The following is a 21,989-nucleotide window of genomic DNA, read 5'->3' on the forward strand; positions in this document are numbered from 1 at the left end:
TTGTTAAAGAGTTGAAAGTGTTGCATTCTCCAGCATTGGCACCTCTCATCTCGAGCATAAGTTGACTGAACTTTCAAGCAAAATCATGTAAACTATCAATGGGTGAAAGAATTAATGCCTATTGCTGGGCTGTACAGTTAGTAAAATGAGTGACTGAAGACAATTTTACCCGTTACTTACAAGATCAGACTTGGATATGGATTCCTGCTCTTTCAAAGAAAAAAACACCTGCTGTTCTATTTTTTTCCCAGAGCTATTTTTAAAAGATTGTGCTAATGTTGACTTTCTCACAGCACCTGCAGTTAATAGGATTTTGAAACTCAGAAGTACATAGCTGATTAGTGTGTTTAAAAAGGCAGCTGATAAGAATATATGTCTGGATATAAAAGCGTTGAATAGGGCCCCTCGTCCTGTGGTCTGCTGTTGGAGTCAGCCCTTTGATCAGAAACAATGAGGACACTCTGTCTTCTTCTTCTTGTCGTCGCTGGAATCCATGGAAGGTCACCAGGTAAATGGAGAGGAAATGTTTTACCACCCCAGTGTAACATTTTTATAACCAAACCGATCAACCTTGTGGCTCCTCTGGGTGAAATTGTCACTTTAGTACCAATTGATGCTGGATTGCAGGCTGGTTTGTAATTACAGATTGGTTTGAGGGCTAGCAGCTCATGGGACATGGATTGAGGCTCCCTAAGCTCATTTCACATCGGACGCTTAAAGCCAATTGAGACAGGAGACTATTCTCTCATCTGTTTGGACTGGATTAAAACCCAGGTCCCACAAGTTATCCTGTGTATAACGCTCCAGCCTATGTGCAACACAGTCTCTGGTCTGTAAGTTGTCTGCGATGTTGCACACTTAATTCAGCCACCTGACCTTAAAGATGCAGTTTTTGCATGATCCAGGGAAACTTTTAATAAAGGGAGAAAATAACACAAAAACATAGGGTATGCACCCTCGTTAAGGAGGGAAAAAGTACTGGAAGCCTAATGCTTGCTTTGTACCAAGAGCAGCCAATAATCTGTGATCTATTCCCTTCCTCATTGAAGAGGATAACAGCGCACTGAAGGGTTACACAGGCTGGGAGGGAGGTGAGTTTTTATAGCAGGGCTGTATTTCAGTTACACTTCAACTTAGTGTTGAAGGCTGCAGGTTGGTACTTGTATAATTAACCCACAACTATAGCGTGGCTACAACAGTCTCAGTACTGAGAACATACAATCAAATGTTGAAATAGAAAATAATCCATACAGACAAGTCTTGCATTCTGTCTGCAGCTAAGTGTTTGTCAGTCACGAGACAGAACCTCACGGTACAAGATTTGTAATTTTTCACTATACTATACTTGTCACCTGATTACCAAATTTGCAACTGATTCCATCTCATTGTAACATATATTCAATGTTATCTTTTCCAGCACAAAGACCCAATAAGCCCCAACTTCCAGGTAAGTCACCAGAAATCTATAATATCCAAAATCAAATGTGAATATTGTACGTTAGTAGATAAACACCACAACACGCTGGTATTGTACCCTGTGTAACATGGCGTTGCACTTTACTGTACACGCATGACGATTCTTCATACGAGTCTAAGCAATGATTGGGGTTTATGCAACTCTGAATGGAGAATCCCAGGAAAGCCCAGTCTTGTCATCACCTAGCATCTCTACACATGCACACCAGGAGCCATGGGAGAGTGATCAGGTGCAGCAACTCTGGGTGTGTTTTTTTTCTCCCTCCCTAAACCAGAACTGCTGAGTCCATTTGTAGTTCCCCCAACATTGCCACAGCTAAGATCAGCTGATTCAGGACTGGGCCTGGGACCTTGCTGGTCAAATGTCTCAGTATCAAACCACGCGGGTGCTTTATGTCTGTGACAGCAGGGAAGGTTCGGAGTCATTTTTGGGAGTTATTGGTGAAATCTTTGTTTCTGATTAAACTATTTGAATGTGTAAATTGTTACATGTACTTTAATATGTGCAAGATGTTAATATTTTCTGCATTTTGTAAAGATAGGGTTTGTGAATCGTGGGAGATGGAGAATTTTCAGTATAGCCAAGTTAATATTTGCAAATTGCTGAAGACTGCAGGTTGGTACTTGTATAATTAACCCACAACTATAGCGTGGCTACAACAGTCTCAGTACTGAGGACATACAATCAAATGTTGAAATAGTAAATAATCCATACAGACAAGTCTGTCTGCAGCTAAGTGTTTGTCAGGCACCAGACATAACCTCACGGTACAAGATTTGTAATTTTTCACTATATATTTACTATATATGTCGTCTGATTACCAGATTTGCAACTGATTCCATCTCATTGTAACATACACTCAATGTTATCTTTTCCAGCACAAAGACCCAATAAGTCCCAACTTCCTGGTAAGTCACCAGAAATCTATAATATCCAAAGTCAAATGTGAATATTGTACATTAGCAGATAAACACCACAACGCGCTGGTATTGTTCCCTGTGTAACATGGCGTTGCACTTTACTGTACACGCATGACGCTTCTTCATATGAGTTTAAGCAATGATTGGGGTTTATGCAACTCTGAATGGAGAATCCCAGGAAAGCCCAGTCTTGTCATCACCTAGCATCTCTACACATGCACGCCAGGAGCCATGGGAGAGTGATCAGGTGCAGCAACTCTGGGTGTGTTTTTTTTCTCCCTCCCTAAACCAGAACTGCTGAGTCCATTTGTAGTTCCCCCAACATTGCCACAGCTAAGATCAGCTGATTCAGGACTGGGCCTGGGACCTTGCTGGTCAAATGTCTCGGTATCAAACCACGCGGGTGCTTTATGTCTGAGACAGCGGGGAAGGTTCGGAGTTATTTTTGGGAGTTATTGGTGAAATCTTTGTTTCTGATTAAACTATTTGAATGTGTAAATTGTTACATGTACTTTAATATGTGCAAGATGTTAATATTTTCTGCATTTTGTAAAGATAGGGTTTGTGAATCGTGGGAGATGGAGAATTTTCAGTATAGCCAAGTTAATGTTTGCAAATTGCATCAAAATAATTTCTTAACATAATCAGTTGAAATGATACAAATTTCACAGGTTGATGGGTTTTGACCTCGAGTTCTTGATGACATTTGGGCATCTGGATAGTTCAGTAGCTGCCTCTGGACAGGGGTTAGCACCGTAATTCCCTAAATTTTGTTTGGGTTGTCATCAGACAATAAGGAGGAAAAGTTACCTTCACACTCATCCTGAAATGCACTTGTGCATTTTCCAAGAGATGTTTAAAAATGGCTTTGCACAGTCCTGGATAGTAGATGCCTGCCCACCCCTGTCTTAACTGAGACATTGCACACGGCAGGAGCAGGATGCAAGATCGAAGTAAAATATCTCCCAAATATAAGTGGAAAAGTAAACCAGTGAAAAACTTTTCTGACAATACTGCAGATACTTTTCCTACTGTGCATTATATTTGAAAATATTGATCCCTCTGGGTGAGCAGCAGACTGCCGAGCCTCTGCCAATGCCATTCTCAGCTGGCCATTGGAGGGAGTGCCAGTGTAGCCTTGACATGGCTCTCCAAACTTTCCATTGCTACTCGACACCTCCTTTACTGACACAGCTGAGTTCAGGGTACCGGGGCAGCGTTATGGCCGTGCAATTTCATGGGGGGCCTGGGGCCCTGACTGGCTCACCACCCAGCCAGCAACACTTTGCCCATCCTGGCTCCAAGCTGGAAGAATGCAGGGGGGCTGCGTTTTCGGTGCACTGCTTCCCTCCACTCATAGAATTTACAATCCCTAACATGGAATAAGATCCACTTTCTGCAAGTGTGAGGAGAGATAAAGAGAAGGAGTAACTCCCAAGCTGCTGGGAAATTCCCCCTCCCTCCTTCCTTCCTTCCATCCCGTCTCTCCTTCCCACCTTGTCTCCTTTCCTCTTCCTCCCTCCCTCCTTCCCTTCCCATGCTCTTAGGTAGCACTCGGGCTCTAATCATTTAAGGAATGTCTCTAAAAAAATAAATAATCGCTGTGATGAAATATTCCATTCATCACTGCCTGTGACTGTGGTTGGTTTCAGGTTTCAGTTCCCTTACCTCAGTTCCGTCTCCTCACCATTGTATTGTATATTGTAATGTATTGTGTGTAGGGCTCCGCCCATACCTGGCCCCTATGTAAGCAAGCTCAGTCTGGCCTCATATCCAGTACTGCAGACCTCCAGATGGAAGATACCTCTCTCCACTGCGTGTTACCTTCTAAGTTAATAAAAGCCTTGTTTTGTTTCGCTAACATCGAGTCTCGGAATTATTGAGGCACATCAATCGCACTACAAAAATACAGGCTAGTTAGAACTCAATTCTTTGTAGTTAAACTAACAAATGTTGGAATGTATATAGTGGCCCAGTCAGTATTTGAAGAGACAGGTTTATGTTTTGAGTGGAGACCCTTCCAGTGAATACTTTTCTCAGATGCTGATACAGATTTGATACCAGATTAAGTAGGTAGTATTTAGTATCATTGTCTTGTTAGGGACCCCAAATAGAATCTTAGCATGGAGCCCCCGCAAGATAAACATCTCCCCTGCAAGGAACTGAACCTGCAACCCACTCTTTTTGTGCTGATAATCAGTGTCCTGGGATACTGCTCCATCTGTACTCTTCTTATAGTGTATGCCTGGTGAATTAGAAAGTCGGACGCGTTTAATGGCTGTGCTCTATTTCAGATAAACGCTGGGTGAATGAGTACGATGACAAACTGCTTTATACTTGTACCACATTCAGTACAATTGATTCAATTACCAGGTAAGTGGCTAAAAGTCACTGCACAATAATCTAGTAGGAATCTGTTAGATTCTATAAGGATATGTCACAAAGATAGTCGCAACTTTTCTGCCCAGCCCGCCCGCTGGGGGCTAATCTTGCCAATCTCCTCCACATCCAACTCACCCCTCCCAGTGCTGACCCTGTGGACTCTGCCAGCGGATTACCTATCACCGCCCCTCTCCGCATCTCCCTCCAGAATGTCCATTCACTTGTGAGCAAGACCCTTGCCATCCATAAGCTTATTGTAGACGATTGCATCAACATCATGGCCTTGATGGAAACATGGCTGAGGAGTGATGACACCTTCCCGCTAAATGAAGCCTCCCCGCCTGGCTATACCTTCCATCATTTGCGCCACCCAGGCCGTCACGGTGGCGGTGTGGCTCTGATCACGAAATCACTCCTTGCTCTGTCCCCCTATTCCTCTGACACTTTCTCCTCCTTTGAGCATCTCACCTTGTTCCAACCCTCTCACCTCTCATTCAAAATCCTCATTCTCTACCGCCCACCCAAGTACCATAAAAACTTTCTCACTGAGATATCTTCACTGCTTTCCTCCCTCAGCCTCTGCACTGAGCGACTTCTCATCCTCGGGGATTTCTATCTCCATCTCGACTCATCATGCTCTCCCTCCTCTGAGTTCACTACCCTCCTATCCTCCCTTAATCTCTCCCTCCACGTAAACTCCCCAACCCATATTCACGACCACCCCCTTGACCTTGCCATCTCACATGGTTTTCGCTACTTCCATCGTGTCAATCACAGGTAAGGCCATCTCTGATCACTTCCTTGTATCGCTCTCCACCCACGTTCCCCTTCCCCCCACCCTCTCCCAACCCTACTTTCTTCGTGTCTGCCCCTGGGGGAAAAAAACTCTCCCAATTCACTTAGAATTGCACTTTCAAAATCCCAACTGTCTAGCCTTTGGCCCTCCACTCACCACGACATTTCTGCAGCTACCGATCTGCTCAACCACACTGTTGGATCCGTGTGTTAATGGAGACACGGAATGCAGGAGTTGACTTAACAAGTGTTTACTGAACAAAGTCTGGAGGTGAACTAACTACACAAGACGCTATGCAGGCTTATATACCCGAGTGGTCACTACTGGTACTACAGTATACAGGGGCTTCAAAAACATAGTTCCTCTTAAAGGTACATACACTACAATTCCTCCCCTTTTAGATAAATAGTACATAACATTTTAAGTAATCATTAAATAACATTTTTACAAGAACAATAATATACACATTTGCTGAAGTTAATCAATTACAAATTCAGTCTCTCTGGAGGCTTCCTGACTCGGTCCGGATAACGCCTCGGTGGTGTAGTAGGTTCTTTTGGCAAGGTCGATTCGGCTTCAATGCCAGTGTCGGATTCATCTGGTTCCAGTATCACCGGATCGGAGGTAGATACTATGGGTATCTCTGCTTCATCACTAGGCGTATAGAGTTGTGGTGTAGGTTGTCCTTTTTCGGATGACTCTATGATCTGGTCAGCATGGCGCCTTACTTCAATACCTTTGTCCACGGTATACATCAGCGGTCCTAGTCGTGTGCAAATAGTTCCAGGCTGCCATTTCTCGGTACGGTAGTCCCGGGCCAAAACTGGTTGACCTATCTGGAAGGTTCTAGTTGGCCTTTCATTCATGCTTTAAAATTGCCGGTTCTCTACGTCCCTTCTGACGTTTGGCTTGACCAAATCCAGCCGGCATCTTAGGCTTCTATTGAAAAACATCATGGCGGGGGTTTGGTTTGTAACCACATGTGTTGCATTCCTGTACGCAAACAACCTTATGTTGTAGATTTATGTCTTCATTACCCATGGCCTTTATGGCCTTCTTGAAGGTCTGGACAAACCTTTCAGCCAATCCATTGGTGGCGGGATGGTATGGGGCGGACGTGTAGTGCTTAACCCCATTGTTTTTTAAGAACTTCCTGAATTCTTCTGATAATGGACCGCAATTTGTATCCGAACAGATCTGTTCAGGCAGCCCATTCCTGGCAAATATGGTCCTTAATACTGTGATGGTTTTTTCCGTGGTGGTGGAGGACATCTTTATTACCTCCGGCCACTTGGAGTGTGTATCCACCGTGATTAAGAACATTGAGTCCATAAATGGACCAGCAAAGTCGATATGTACCCTTTGCCATGGAGATGAGGGCCACTCCCATGGATGTAGAGGGGCTTGTGGTGGGGCGTTTTGGACCTTCTGGCATCCTAGACAGCTCTTGGTCATTTCTTCGATGTCTCCATCGATACCTGGCCACCACACAAACGCTCTGGCTAAGTTCTTCATTTTCACTCCACCCAGATGCCCCTCGTGAAGCTTCTTTAGCACTCTATCCTTGAGTTTGGGTGGAATAGTGGCATAGTGGTTAGCGCTGTTGCCTCACAGCGCCAGGGACCCAGGTTCAAATCCGGCCTCGGGTGACTGTCTGTGTGGAGTTTGCACATTCTCCCCGTGTTTGCGTGGGTTTCCTCCGGGTGCTCCGGTTTCCTCCCACAGTCCAAAGATGTGCGGGTTAGGTTGATTGGCCATGATAAAAATTGGCCCTTAGTATTAGGGGGGATTAAGTACGTGGGGTTACGGGGTTACAGGGATAGGGCTTGTGTGGGATGGCTGTTGGTGTAGGGACTGGGTGCTAGAGTTTGGATGATCAGCCATGATCTCGTTTAATGGCGGACCAGGCTCGAAGGGCCGAATGGCCTACTCCTGCTCCTATCTTCTATGTTTCTATGAATCACCACTCTGGATCCACACATCAAGGTTCTTCGGCACACTGACAGCTGTTCTCTTCTTTGTGAGAATGCTGGCAACAGTGTTTCGCCATGTGCTGGCCATCCCTTCACCGTTAAATTGTAGACTCGTGAGAGAGTCGGGTCATTTCGCGTTTCCTTTTCAATGGTAGAATTTGTCACCGGTAGACATTCCACTATGGTCGAGTGGAACATCTTCACTGGGTCCACTGTAGGCGCCTCTTCCACCGTTGGCAACGGTAGGCACGATAACCCGTCAGCATTCCCATGCTGTTTTGTTCCTTTGTATTCTATGTCATATTGGTGTGCCCCTAGGGAAAGGGACCACCTCTGTATCCTTTGCGCTGTCATAATGGGAACGCCCTTTTTAGGGTTGAATATGGAGACGAGGGGTTGATGGTCAGTCAACAAGGTAAATTTTTGTCCGTGTAGGTAATGGTTGAATTTCTTCACCCCCCACACCAGGCTGAGTGCCTCCCTGTCGATCTGGGCATAGTTACACTCAGCTGAGTTCAATGAGCGTGACGCAAAAGCTATCGGCCGCTCCGAGCCATCAGGGAATCTATGCGATAATACCGCTCCCACGTCGTAAGGGGATGCATCGCACGCCAGTCTGATTGGCAGTGATGGGTTGTAATGAGCCAACACTTCCCTGGACGTGATCAAGCTTTTGCATTTATGGAAGGCACGTTTACAGTCTTCGCTCCATTTCCAAACTACTCCCGTTTGTAGCAGTGCGTTAAGAGGGTGCAGAACCGTCGACAAGTTTGGTAAAAATTTATGACAGTAATTTACTAATCCCAGGAACGACCTTAATTGTGAGACATTTTCAGGCGCTGGGGCCTTTACGACCGCTTCAATTTTTTCAGGTGACTTATGCAACCCTTCTTCGTTAATGACATGGCCACAATATGATATTTGTTTCTGGAAAAATTCGCACTTGGGGCGATTTGCTCGTAGGCCCCATTCTCTCAGCCTTGTAAGCACCTGCTCCAAGTTGGCAAGGTGCTCGTTGTCGTTTTCTCCTGTTACAAGGATGTCATCTAGGTAGCATTGAGTCCCCGGAATCCCTTGCAGGACTTGCTCCATAGCTCTTTGCCAGATAGCCGGAGCTGATGCCACTCCGAAAACCAGTCGATTTTACTGGTACAGGCCTTTGTGTGTGTTTATCGTGAGATACTTTTTAGAGGCCTCCTCAACCTCCATCTGTAGATATGCCTGTGCTAAGTCAATTTTGGTGAAACGTTTCCCTCTGGATAGTGAGGCGAAAATATCTTCTATCCTCGGAAGAGGATACTGTACCGTGTGAAGGACCGGGTTTACAGTCACCTTGAAGTCCCCACAGATGCGAACTTTTCTCTGTTCTTCAGATTTATCATTATTCAACGTTTTCTTCATGACTGGGACGATGGGTGTTGCCCACTCGCTCCAATCTACCTTGGATAACACGCCTGCTTTTTCCAAATTCTCCAGCTCTGCCTCGACGGCTGGACGAATTGCGTATGGCATCGGCCTTGCCTTAAAAAACTTGGGAATTGCCGCATCTTCTACTTTTATTGAGGCGGTGGCGCCTTTCAGGGTTCCTAGTTCCTGTTGAAACACTTCTTTGGCGTTTGCCAAGATTTCTTTTAATCGTCCAGGTATGACGTCATCATCGTTTTTTTTCTACTGGTCACCGTCAGTGCCTGAATGGAGTGCCAGTCTAAACGTATCTTTCTGATCCATTCACGTCCCAACAACGGTGGACCACCATCTTGCAGAACGTACAAATACAACTTCTGTATTTCATTGCCGTTGTGTACAACAGGCACCCTTATTTTCCCTCTGGGGTATACTTTCTGCCCCATATATGTCTTCAAGATAATGGATGTGTCTTTCAAAGGTATATGCGGAAATAGCCGCTCGTAATCCCGTCGACTCATGACGGTCAGAGCTGATCCTGTATCTAGCTCCATTTTGACTGGGGACCCCGCTATGGTGAGGGTAACCCAAATGGTCTGGTAATCTTCTTTGGCAATTACATTATGTAATTTGAGACAGCTTAGTCTCTTGTTTCCGGAGTCGCTATCGCTCTTCTGGTCTTCGGAGCTACTGTCCGTCATCATTTGTACCTTTCTGTACTTTTCCTTATTGACCTTTTTACTGTCAGCGGATTTCTTTCCAGATCTGCATACACGTGCAATGTGTCCCATCTTTCCACATTGCCTGCATGCTTTGTCCTTGAACCAGCAGTCCTTCTGGTCATGGGTGGATCTGCCGCAGCGATAACATCTCTCGAAACCCCGTGTCATTTCATGGGTGTCGAAGTCCTGTGGCTTTTGCTTTATCTCTGCAGCTCCTCTTGCTGCTGCTTCGTATGATACAGCCACACTGAAAGCCTTGTCCAGTGTCAAATCTTTCTCAGAAAGTAGTCTTTTCTGTGTTCCTTCGCTTAGGAGACCGCAGACGAATTTGTCTCGTAGAGAATCTGCCAGTCCTGCCCCGAATTGGCAGTGCTTTGACAGCTTTCGTAATTCGGTGAGGTAATCAGCGTTACTTTCATTCTTGTGCTGATTCCTCCTGAAGAATTTGAATCGTTCCGCTATCAGCAGCGGTGTTAGGTTTAAGTGCTCCTGTAAGGTATCAACAATCTCCTTAAAATTCTTGTCCATCGGTTTGGCTGGAGTGATCAAGCTTCGTAACAGCCCGTATGTCCTTGCGCCCATCAGATTTAGAAGTACCGATGCCTTTTTATCATCCGCTACTTCATTCGCCTTGTAATATACCTCCACTCTTTCCACATATGTGGTCCAATCTTCTATATCACTATCGAAAGCAGTAATATTGCCAGTCTTCGGCATCTTGAAAATCTAAAATGGCGCTTCCCGCGCTTTTCCTCTGTCCCCGATGGATCAAAATGGCGCCTCCCACGCTTTTCTTTCTTCCCCGCCGAGTTAAGATGGTGCCTTCCGCGCTTTCCCGCCGCTGCCGCTGCTGCTCTCCGCGGTTCCCGTTGCGACCTGCAGCTTTTCGCGGTATTTCTATTTTTGTTTTATATATCGCTTCAATAGTTTCTCCGTTACTTGGAGAACCGTTCCCGTCGTGGAGCGGACCATCTGGGACTTTCCCCTCCCTCTGCTCGGTCTGAACGCCGACCTGCTTTGCAGCACCGGCCGCGCCCTGAGTGCTCCACCCTCTCTCTCTCTTTGCTTCAGCTTCCCGACTCGCTGCCCGGCCCCGTTGCAGAGCCACCCGATCGAGCTCTAGCCCGCCGCAGCCCAGGAAGGATCAGTGCAGTACCTGCCACCAGCCCGTTTAGCTGGTGAAACCACAGTTTTTTTTTTTTTCTTCTTGCTTCTGGCTTCGACCTTCGTCTGAGGAATCGATCTCCTTGAGGTGCTGCCGAATTGCAGGTAAGTTCGTTTCTAACTCGTCGCCACTATTGGATCCGTGTGTTAATGGAGACATGGAATGCAGGAGTTGATTTAACAAGTGTTTACTGAACAAAGTCTGGAGGTGAACTAACTACACAAGACGCTATGCAGGCTTATATACCCGAGTGGTCACTACTGGTACTACAGTATACAGGGGCTTCAAAAACATAGTTCCTCTTAAAGGTACATACACTACACACACCCTCATCACTACCCTAATCGTTATTAAAACAATTACTCTCTCTCTCACCCTGACCATTCCCCCGGTATGGGCCTCACCTCTGCTCCCTTAAGTCCAAGAGACACAGACTTGAACGGATATGGCGGACAACTGGTTTAGCCATTCACCGCCAGATCTGGCTAGACCACATAAAGCATTATCAGGACCTGCTCTCGTCTGCCAAAACTGCTCACTATTCCAGGATCATTCGGGAATGCAATGATAACCCCCGGCTTCTTTTCTCTACTGCAAACCGTCTTCTTAAACCTCTCTCCCCTGTCTCTTCCACCCTCACCTCCAATAACAAGTGTGAGGAGCTCATGGACTTCTTTGTAACTAAGATTGAGACCATCCGACCAACTGCCTCTGCTACTTCCCTCCCTTTCCTTAGCCCAGTGAGCCAACCTTCCTCTAAGGTTCCCCCCTGCCCTAGCCCTGAACTCTCATTTTTCTCCAGTTTCTCCCCAATCTCCCCTCATGCCTTCTCCATGAGGCTCACTTCCTGCTTCCTCGACCCTATTCCCACTAAACTGCTGACCACCCAACTTCCTTTTCTGACTCCCATTTTAGCTGATATTGTTAATGGTTCTCTTTCCTCAGGTACAGTCGCCCTCTCTTTCAAATCTGTTGTCATCACCCCCTCCTCAAAAAAAACAATCCGTGACCCCTCCGTCCTTGCAAACTACTGCCCCATCTCCAATCTCTCTGTCCTCTCCAAAGTGCTTGAACATGTTGTCGCTTCCTAAATCCGTGCCCATCTTTCCTGGAACTCCATGTTTGAATCCCTCCAATCAGGTTTCCGCCCCACCACAGTACCGAAACGGCTCTTATCAAAGTCACAAATGACATCCTATGCAACTGTGATAAAGGTAAACTATTCTTCCCCACCCTTTTTGACCTGTCAGCAGCCTTTGACACGGTTGACCACACCACCCTCCTCCAACACCTCTCCACCGTCGTCCAGCTGGGTGGGACTGCACTTGCCTGGTTCCATTCTTATCTATCTGATTGTAGTCAGAGAATCACCTGCAATGGCCTCTCGTCCCGCTCCCGCACCGTCAACTCTGGTGTCCCCCAAGATCTATCCTTGGCCCCCTCCTATTTCTCATCTGCATGCTGTCCCTTGGCGACATCATCCGAAAACACAGCCTCAGTTTCCACATGTACCCTGACGACACTCAGGTCTACCTCACCACCACCTCTCTTGATCACTATCTCTAAATTTTCGCACTGCTTGTCCGACTTCCAGTACTGGATGAGCAGAAATTTCCTCCAACTAAACATTGGGAAGACCAACGCTATTGTCTTTGGTCCCTGCTGCAAACTTCATTCCCTAGCCACCATCTCCATCCCTCTTGCTAACATCTGCCTGAGGCTGAACCACACTGTTTGCAGCCTTGGTGCCATAGTTGATCTGGAAATGAGCTTCTGACCATATATCCGCGCCATTACAAAGGCCTCCATAACATCGCCCGTCTCCGCCCCTGCCTCAGCTCATCTACTGCTGAAGCCCTCACCCATGTCTTGACAAAAGGTTTCAACCTGAAATGTTGACTCTATTTCTCTCTCCACGGATGTTGCCTGACCTGCTGAGTTTTTCCAGCATTTTCTTTTGTTATTTTGGATTTCCAGCATCTGCAGTATTTTGCTATCGTCCATGTTACCTTTGTTACCTCCAGACTTGACAATTCCAATGCCATGCCTTCAGCTGCCAAGGCCCTAAGCTCTGGAATTCCCTTCCTAAACCTCTCCGCCTCTCTAACTCTCTCTCCTCCTTTAAGACCACTATTCCATTAAGCTGCATGTCCGCGCATTGATCTGCAGGCCCTGCACCAGCTGCTCAACGGCATTCTAATTGGAAAAACCATGGTACTCCGATCGTGTCAATCACAGAGAAAGCCATCTCTGATCACTTCCTTGTATCGCTCTCCACCCATGTTCTCCTTCCCCCCCCACCTTCTCCCAACCTTACTTTCTTCTGTGTTCGCCCATGGGGGAAAAAAACTCTCCCAATTCACTTAAAATTGCACTTTTAAAATCCCAACTGTCTAGTCTTAGACATTGTAATTTGCGTGGTAATTTTAATGGGCTGCGCGACCCTGCAGCAAAAAAAAATAGCGGGAACATTGTTTGAAATGCTCCTTTAAACCTACCTCATCTGCCCTAATATCTCCTCAGTGTCAAATTTTATTTTGTAACATTCTTGTGAAACGCTTTTACTACATTAAAGGCGCCATATATACATGCACAAGTTGTTGTAATGTTTATAATTTGTGAATTTCCTCTTTGGCCTGACCTGTGATATTCAGCATTACCTACTAAGAGAGTGGCCAGATCACCTTCACCCACTACCCCGCCACTCTTGTTTTGGATGTAGAGATGAGCAGGGTGTAGAACATGTGCACAGGTTGACTGTGATGTGGAATCATGAACATTGGATTAATGTTACCGTAGCTCATTTTAGTTAGTATCTTTATAGCTAACAGAGGGAGGAGGCTATCGTCCTGAGTTGATAGTTTCATTTGAACCCACATTTTAGTGAAAAGCCTGCTGGGGAATTCACAGACCCACCCAACTTCCATCTCTTGCAGTTGTTCTAAAAATGCTTTTTTTGCTTTCTGTTCTAGTGAGCATCACAGTTACTATGAGGATCGTCTGTGGGATTTCCAATGTAAGAAGACATTCGAAGAGCCGCCAGATTGTGCATGGACCAACTACGTGAACAACTTTGATGAAGAGTTCACCTTCACCTGCCCATTTAACTCCCTTATTAGTGGTATGGAGTCTTATCACCTCAACAAACATGAGGACAGGAGGTATTTTGGAAACTAATAGCATTGTTTGTATCAAAGGCTAATAGCTGGGCAATTTTCAAAACAATTGGGTATAATATCCTCCATTTGCTAATGTAAACAAAAAAAAGTCAGTGTTAATAAAACTGGTTTGTCAGCGGCTTGAAATTGCAGTTATACTGCAGGTTCTGTGTTGTTGTGTATTGATGTTACAAATGTAATCATTCAGTGATACTCTAATCTATGTGTAAATCTAGATGAAACGACATCATATATTGCTGAACATAATAGGGAGGCTGATTATTAAGAATAATAATCTCATCTCAGGATTTTAATGATAACGAATCACATTTATGCTGTTACATAGAATTTGTAGCAGAGAAACAGGCCATTCGGCCCAGCTGGCCCATGCCCGTGTTTAGGCTCCACACGAGCCTCCTCCCATCCCTTTTCATCTAACTCTATCAGCATACCCTTCTATTCCTTTCTCCCTCATGTGCCTTCCCCTTAAATGCATCTATGCTATTCGTCTCAACTACTCCATGTGGTCGCGAGTTCCACGTTCTAACCAGTCGTTAGGTAAAGAAGTTCTGCCTCAGTTCCCTATTGGATTTATTGGTGACTCTCTCATATATATTACCCCTAGTTTTAGACTCACCCACAAGTGGGAAACATCTTCTGTACGTCTACCTTATCAAACCCTTTGATAATCTTAAAGACCCCTATCGGGTCACCCCTCGGTCTTTTTTCTTGGAATTCATGTTATGCAGGGTCCTGGATTAGACTGCTTTCTCACAATCACTTGGTGCATTCACCCATTAATCTGCACTTCACTTCACTTCTGCACTACCTTCATTATGAGGTACTGTTACCTAAATTTAAAAAGAATATTCAAACTCATCATTGAATGATTACATTTGTAGTATTCGTCAGTACACATCAACACAGGAAGATCCAATCTGATGTTTATGTATTATATTTTTGAAGAAGTTCATTGACATGCCATTAACCACTTTTGCTGGGAGTCTGTTCCACAGATCCAATAATCTGAGGGGGAGAAAAAAGTACCTTATAATCACTTGCGCTTCATGGGGTTTGTGGCTGCTTGACAAATCAAAGCATCTCTGTGTAGCTGAGGTGCTGCTTGCCTTGTTTTTGTGGCCTTGGTAAAATTTACCAATCAGGGATATACCTGCACATTCGGCCAGAATTTGGCTGATGGTTGAACACGCAGCTTCCTGGCAATTGAGTTCAATCTGCTGTGATCACACGGGATTGGAGTTTCTAATGTAATACTGCCCAGGCGGTTTCTGGGCAGGGACACAAAATGGGGTGGGTATAAGGTGTTTGGTTTCCTCGTCCTTACAAGGGTTCTTTGACTTTGGGTTTTACAGGAACAAAATGGTAGATGACACACAGGTTTAAGTTCAACCCAAAACGGTTAGTTTATTAAAACCAACAAAACACAGACAAAAACCTGTTGAGATTTGGCTGAAACTTACAATCACCCATACGGCCAGTCGTTACCGTTGTGGATTGTAGGCCTGGATCGGAGATGACCTGACCCCATCCTCCTTTATCTGACTGCAGCTGCCTACATAGCGCAAACCCCTTGTAGAGTCAACTGATGCTTACTCGTGGCCGATGTCGATTGTAGGCTGGGAGCTGGAGATGACCGTCTTCCCTTCCTTCTTACACCTGGCCCCATGCTGAACTGTCCGACATTCACACCTCGTCAACCTGTAATTCAACCACCGGAGGTGTACAGAGTTGTGAGATCGAAGATAACTCATCTCATCTCTCCCGCTTTCTGTAACGCATATTCAATGTGATTTCTATTACTGTTGATGGGCGGTTGGCTGATTGTCTGCTCAGGACTTGTGTATCTTGCATTCATGTCAGGAAGTCGATCGTGACTCCCATTGTTTCAGTTAAACTCAGAACATTGTCCAGATGTTAATTTTTCCCATCGAAACCAATCATGATTCAAGGCCTCACAGTTCAATGTCAATGTCCTTTTCAGAGTTAATCATGAGTCAAAGCTTTCATTGTCCAGTGTCAATGTGTTCTCCAAGAACTGCAGACTTTGATGGCTGGCACCTTTTCTGTGCCTCGAAGTTTAACCGTTTCATGCCCTTACCACTGGGCCAAACAGGCTTTCAGCATTTTGAAATCTACATGGGGTCATGTAACTGTGCATCCTGCCCCTAACAAAATGCGCAATTTTCCCCTGGAAGAGATGCAATAAGTCACGATTCAAGTGCAATTTCCTTCATCTTTTTCCTCTCTAAGGGAGGTGCTGTTGTTTCCAATTTAATGCTGTTTACTGAGCGATCCAGGACTCCAGCTTGTGCGTGTCCCTGCTGTAGGGGACTAAGTGCCACTTTATTCCCCATCCCCCCACTCTCAGTGTGTTTTTCGCCAAATACATGCAACCTCACTTTTAGATTTTTCATCTACTTTTTTCATGTTGTCGTATAGTTACTAGATCTAGAACTCCAACTTGGTCCCAATATTGTGTCTGAAATTGTCACGTTCGTTGTTTTACTGCTTTATCTTTCTCAGGTGGAAATTCTCCTGCTGCCGTGTTAACAATGTCTGCAATGAAAATTGTTTCTGGACAGACTATGTCAACCTTTTTGACGATTACTTACACTGGAAAGCTCCTGAATCTACCTACCTTGCGGGGGTTTCCAGCTACCATGACAACTATCGAGAGTAAGTAACTTGCTGCTTATTAAAATTTTTACTTGAATTCTCTTTTTGTGTACATTTGGTGCACTAACAACGCTGGAGTCAAATGATACCAGGATACATGTCTCCTGAGTTTGGCCTTGCTGGTTGCTGGGAGCACAGAGATTTGGAGAAATTGTACTGTGGTACTAACAGGCCAGTCACAGATGTCCTGTAGTTTATCCCATGCTCCAGCCACTCTCACTCAGCAAGTGATCACTAACTCTCTGCTTGAATGTTGGTGAAAAAGATACCGATTTCTAGGCCATGACACGGCTGTAGAGAGTTCTACAGAGACGAGAAGTACAGTGTACATTTCCGCAATGTTGTAGGCGATGGACTCGTGTATGAATTTGACACTGTTTCTCTCAAGTTATTAAATCAAATATCTCCTCTACGTGTTTTCTCAGTGAATGTTCTTTTAAGTGTCTGTGTACCTGTAGGCCCCATGGCACAGATACCTGTGGGTCAGGTGTTATCTGTTGCTGCAATCTCTTGGCTTGCATCCTTTGCTCCTCCTCAAAGTACAGGAACAATAGAATCTCCAGAGGGAAATCCGTTATTTAGCTGTGAAGAACGCCCTTTAAACTCTCACCAAGTTTCACATTGCACCTTTAAATGCTCAGAAACTGCAGCTTCAAAGCACAGACCTTTCCCATCTATGCACTGCCATACAGGCTCAGCAATGCCACCGCTACAATGATGGTGATTTTCAGGGGTAGCTAGTGGGTGGAAACACAGGGAAATCTAAGGAGGGTTGCAAAGGTTGGGGAGCCGCCTGCTTCATTTAAATCTGATGGCGTGATTCCGACAGGCGGATCACGGTCACAGTGGGGTCACCGGAGGGAAACTGTGGCAGCCACTTTTAGGAATGGAAATTTTGCTGAAGGGTCTCCGCCCCGTTTTACTTGCAAGGCCACCTTTACACCGCCTGAAAATCCAGGCCAGGGTGTTGGAACGGGTAGATGTGGAAAGCAGCATAATAGGGCTTCACTGCACTGCTGAGCTATCAATATTGACCTCTTTCTATCCTCTTTTCAATTACAGGGACCGCCGGTGGAAGTACCAATATTGCACCCAAAAGAAGTGTTAATTCAGCAGACCGCTGTGGGAGAAAGGTTCACCAGTATCTGGACATTCTTCTCACTGAAATATATTCCAACTTAATTTGAAAATGTAATAAAAATAAAATTGGAGACTGCAGAAATATTGGATCTTTGAATAACTTTCATTTTTGGGAAGTTACACTAAGCAAGATAAGACATATCGGCGAGTAGGAAATGGAACATATTTCTATGTTTTACACATAAAATCAGCATAAAGTATTATGTCCGTGTGTAATTGAGACACGGAAACGCCTCTTTGGGGTATCAGGTTCTTCTGGCAAAGTTGATTCGGGATCAACATCGTTGTTTGGTTCGTCTGCTTCCAATATCACCGATTCTGAGGTAGATGCAACTGGTACTTCGGTTTCATCGCCAGGTGTATCGGATCGTGGTGTGGAATTGACGTTTTCCAGTGACTCTAGAATCTGGTCAGCATGGCGTCTTACAATGCTCTCTCCAACGTCCACGGTATACATTAGAGGTCCTTGCCGTGTGCAGATCGTTCCTGGCTGCCATTTCTCTGTGCGGTAGTCCCGGGCCAAAACTGGTTGACCTATCTTAAAACTCCTGGTCGGCCTTTCATTCATATTCTGAAACTGCCTGTTCTCCACATCTCTTCTGATGTTTGGCTTAACCAAATCCAAGCGGCATCGTAGTCTTCGATTGAAGAACATCATGGCTGGAGTTTGGTTGGTAACCGCATATGTCGCATTCCGGTAGGCAAACAAGAAGTTATCCACCTTGTGTTGTAGGGGTATGTCTTCATTACACATTGCCTTGATAGCCTTCTTGAATGTTTGAACGAACCTCTCAGCCAATCCATTGGTGGCTGGATGATATGGGGCGGATGTGTAATGCTTAACACCATTGTTCTTTAAGAACATCCGGAACTCTTCAGACACAAACTGTGGTCCATTGTCGGAGCAAATCTGTTCAGGCAGCCCATTTCTGGCGAATATGGTTCGTGAGACTGTGATAGTTTTTTCTGTGGTGGTTGAGGACATTTTTATTACCTCTGGCCACTTTGAATGTGCATCCACCGCAATTAAAAACATCGAGTCCATAAATGGACCAGCAAAATCAATGTGCACCCTTTGCCATGGAGATGAGGGCCACTCCCATGGATGTAGAGGGGCTTGTGGTGGGGCGTTTTGGACCTTCTGGCATCCTGTACAGCTCTTGGTCATCTCTTCGATTTCTCTATTGATTCCCGGCCACCACACAAACGCTCTGGCTAAATTCTTCATTTTTACCTTTCCCAGATGACCCTCATGAAGCTCATTGAGCACTCTATCCTTCAATTTGGGTGGAATAACTACTCTGGACCCACACATCAAGGTTCCTCTGCACACTGACAGCTGTTCTCTTCTCGGCGAGAATGCTGGCAGCAGTAGTTCGCCATGTGCTGGCCATCCCTTCACCGTTAAATCATAGACCCAGGAGAGTGTCGGGTCATTTTGTGTTTCCTTTTCTATGTTTGCATTCGTCACAGGGAGACATTCGACTATGGTCGAGTGGAATATCTCCACTGGATCCACTGCAGGTGCTTCTTCCACCGTCGGCAACGGTAGGCGCGACAATCCATCAGCATTCCCATGCTGTTTAGTTCCTTTGTACTCGATGTCATATTGGTGTGCCCCTAGGAAAAGGGACCACCTCTGTAGCCGTTGTGCTGTCATTATCGGTACGCCCTTCTGAGGGTTGAAAATGGAGACCCGAGGTTGATGATCAGTTAGTAGAGTAAATTTCTGACCGTGCAGGTAGTGATTGAACTTCTTCACCCCCCACACCAGGCTGAGGGCCTCTCTGTCAATCTGGGCGTAGTTACGCTCGGCTGAAGTTAACGAGCGTGACGCAAAAGCTATCGGCCTCTCTGAACTATCAAGGAATTTATGTGACAGCACCGCTCCAATGCCGTAGGGAGACGCATCACACGCCAGTCTTATCGGTAGTGATGGGTTGTAGTGAGCCAATACTTCTCTTGAAGTGAATAGGTCCTTACTCTTCTGAAAGGCCCGCTTACATTCATCGCTCCATTTCCATGCTACTCCAGTTTGTAGTAGGGCGTTCAGTGGGTGCAGAATTGTGGACAAGTTCGGCAAAAACTTATGGTAGTAATTCACCAATCCGAGGAATGACCTCAGTTGCGACACATTTTCAGGCGCTGGAGCCTTAACTACCGCTTCAATTTTGTCAGCGGACTTATGTAACCCCTCTTCATCAATCACGTGGCCACAATACGATATCTGTTTCTTAAAAAACTCGCACTTGGGGCGATTGGCTCGTAGCCCATGTTCTCTTAGTCTAGTGAGCACCTGCTCTAGGTTGGCAAGGTGTTCACTGTCATCTTCACCTGTCACTAGGATGTCGTCCAAGTAACACTGAGTCCCCGGAATCCCTTGCAGGACTTGTTCCATCGCTCTTTGCCATATCGCCGGAGCTGATGCTACTCCGAATACCAGTCGATTATACTGGTAAAGACCTTTGTGAGTGTTTATCGTGAGATACTCCCTGGAGGATTCTTCAACCTCCATCTGCAAATATGCTTGTGCTAGGTCAATTTTTGTAAAACGCCTCCCTCCAGATAGTGAGGCGAAAATATCTTCTATCCTCGGAAGAGGATATTGTACTGTGTGAAGGGCAGGGTTCACCGTCACCTTGAAGTCCCCACAGATGCGAACCTTCCTTGGCTCCTCAGACTTATTGTTTAACGGTTTCTTCATGACAGGAACGATGGGTGTCGCCCACTCGCTCCAGTCTACCTTAGATAACACGCCTGCATTCTCCAGATTCTCCAGCTCTGCCTCGACGGCTGGGCGAATTGCATATGGTACCGGTCTTGCTTTGAAAAACTTGTGAATTGCATTCTCTTCTATTTTTAATCGAGGCGGTTACGCCTTTAAGAGTTCCCAGTTCTTGTTGAAATACCTCTTTGGCGTTAGCTAAGATTGTTGACAATCGTCCAGGTGTGACGTCATCATCCTTTTTACCAGCCACCGTCAGTGCCTGAATGGAGTGCCAGTCTAAACTTATCTTTCTGATCCATTCACGTCCCAATAACGGTGGTCCACCATCTTGCAGTATGTACAGATACAATTTCTGTATTTCCTTGCCGTTGTATTCGACAGGCACCCTTATTTTTCCTCTGGGGTATACTTTCTGCCCCGTATACGTCTTCAAGACAATGGATGTCTCTTTCAAGGGTATGTGTGAGAATAGCCGCTCGTAGTCTCGTCGATTCATGACGGTCTGAGCTGATCCTGTATCCAATTCCATTTTGACTTGGGACCCTGCTATCGTGAGGGTGACCCAAATGGTTCGGTGATCCTCTTTTGCGATTACGTTGTAAAGTTTGAGACAGCTTAGTCTCTTGTTCCCGGATTCACTATTGCTCATCTGGTCTTCGGAACTACTGTCCGTCATCTTTTGTACTTTCCTGTACTGTTCCTTCGTAGCCTTTTTGTTGTCGTTAGTCTTCTTCCCAGACCTGCAAACTCGTGCAATGTGTCCCATCTTTCCGCATTACCTGCATATTTTGTCCTTGGACCAGCAGTCCTCCTGGTCATGGGTTGTTCTGCCACAGCGATAACATTTTTCAAATCCCCGTGTCATTTCGTGGGTGCCGTATTCCTGTGGCTTTTGCTGTATTTCCGCAGCTCCCCTTGCTGCTGCTTCGTACGATACTGCCACGCTGAAAGCCTTATCTAGCGTCAGCTCTTTCTCTGAGAGTTACCTCTTCTGGGTTCCTTCACTCAGGAGTCCACAGACAAATTTGTCCCGTAGGGTATCTGCCAGTCCTGCTCCGAACTGGCAGTGCTTTGATAGCTTGCGTAGTTCCGTAAGGTAATCAGCATTGCTCTCATCTTTATGCTGATTTCTCCTGTGGAATTTAAATCTTTCTGCTATCAGCAGCGGTGTAGGATTTAAGTGTTCCTGTAGAATATCAACAATTTCGTTAAAACTCTTCGCCTTCGGTTTGGCTGGAGTAATCAGGTTCCGCAATAGGCCGTACGTTCTTGCACCCATTAAGTTTAGTAGTACCGATGCCTTTTTCTCATCGGCTACTTCATTTGCCTCGCAATATACCTCGACTCTTTCCACATACGTGGTCCAGTCTTCTATTGCATTATCGAAGGCAGTGATATTGCCAGTCTTCGGCATCTTGGAAATCTAA

At 45.6% G+C, this 21,989-nt stretch overlaps 1 protein-coding gene across 1 annotated transcript; it reads left to right on the top strand.

Annotated features, from left to right (window-relative positions):
* Positions 1-422: 422 nt before the first annotated feature.
* Positions 423-17,907, top strand: LOC147106156 (hemagglutinin/amebocyte aggregation factor-like). The gene is made up of 7 exons (XM_086009745.1): positions 423-508; positions 1,418-1,447; positions 2,356-2,385; positions 4,692-4,770; positions 13,812-14,000; positions 16,542-16,694; positions 17,757-17,907. The coding sequence occupies exons 1-7, from the start codon at positions 451-453 to the stop codon at positions 17,800-17,802; spliced, it is 585 nt and encodes a 194-aa protein (XP_085865871.1). The 5' UTR covers positions 423-450; the 3' UTR covers positions 17,803-17,907.
* Positions 17,908-21,989: the final 4,082 nt, after the last annotated feature.

Source organism: Somniosus microcephalus, chromosome 16 (genome assembly GCF_052327205.1).
Source record: "Somniosus microcephalus isolate GS21.2 chromosome 16, FLI_Smic_1.0, whole genome shotgun sequence".
In the NCBI taxonomy this organism is placed as follows: Eukaryota; Metazoa; Chordata; class Chondrichthyes; order Squaliformes; family Somniosidae; genus Somniosus; species Somniosus microcephalus.

Excerpts from the sequence above, each read along its gene's own strand:
- LOC147106156 (XM_086009745.1), top strand. The coding sequence starts at position 451 with ATGAGGACACTCTGTCTTCTTCTTCTTGTCGTCGCTGGAATCCATGGA. Across the intron at positions 4,771-13,811 it reads ACAATTGATTCAATTACCAG|TGAGCATCACAGTTACTATG; the intron begins GTAAGTGGCTAA and ends TTTCTGTTCTAG. Across the intron at positions 16,695-17,756 it reads TACCATGACAACTATCGAGA|GGACCGCCGGTGGAAGTACC; the intron begins GTAAGTAACTTG and ends TTTCAATTACAG.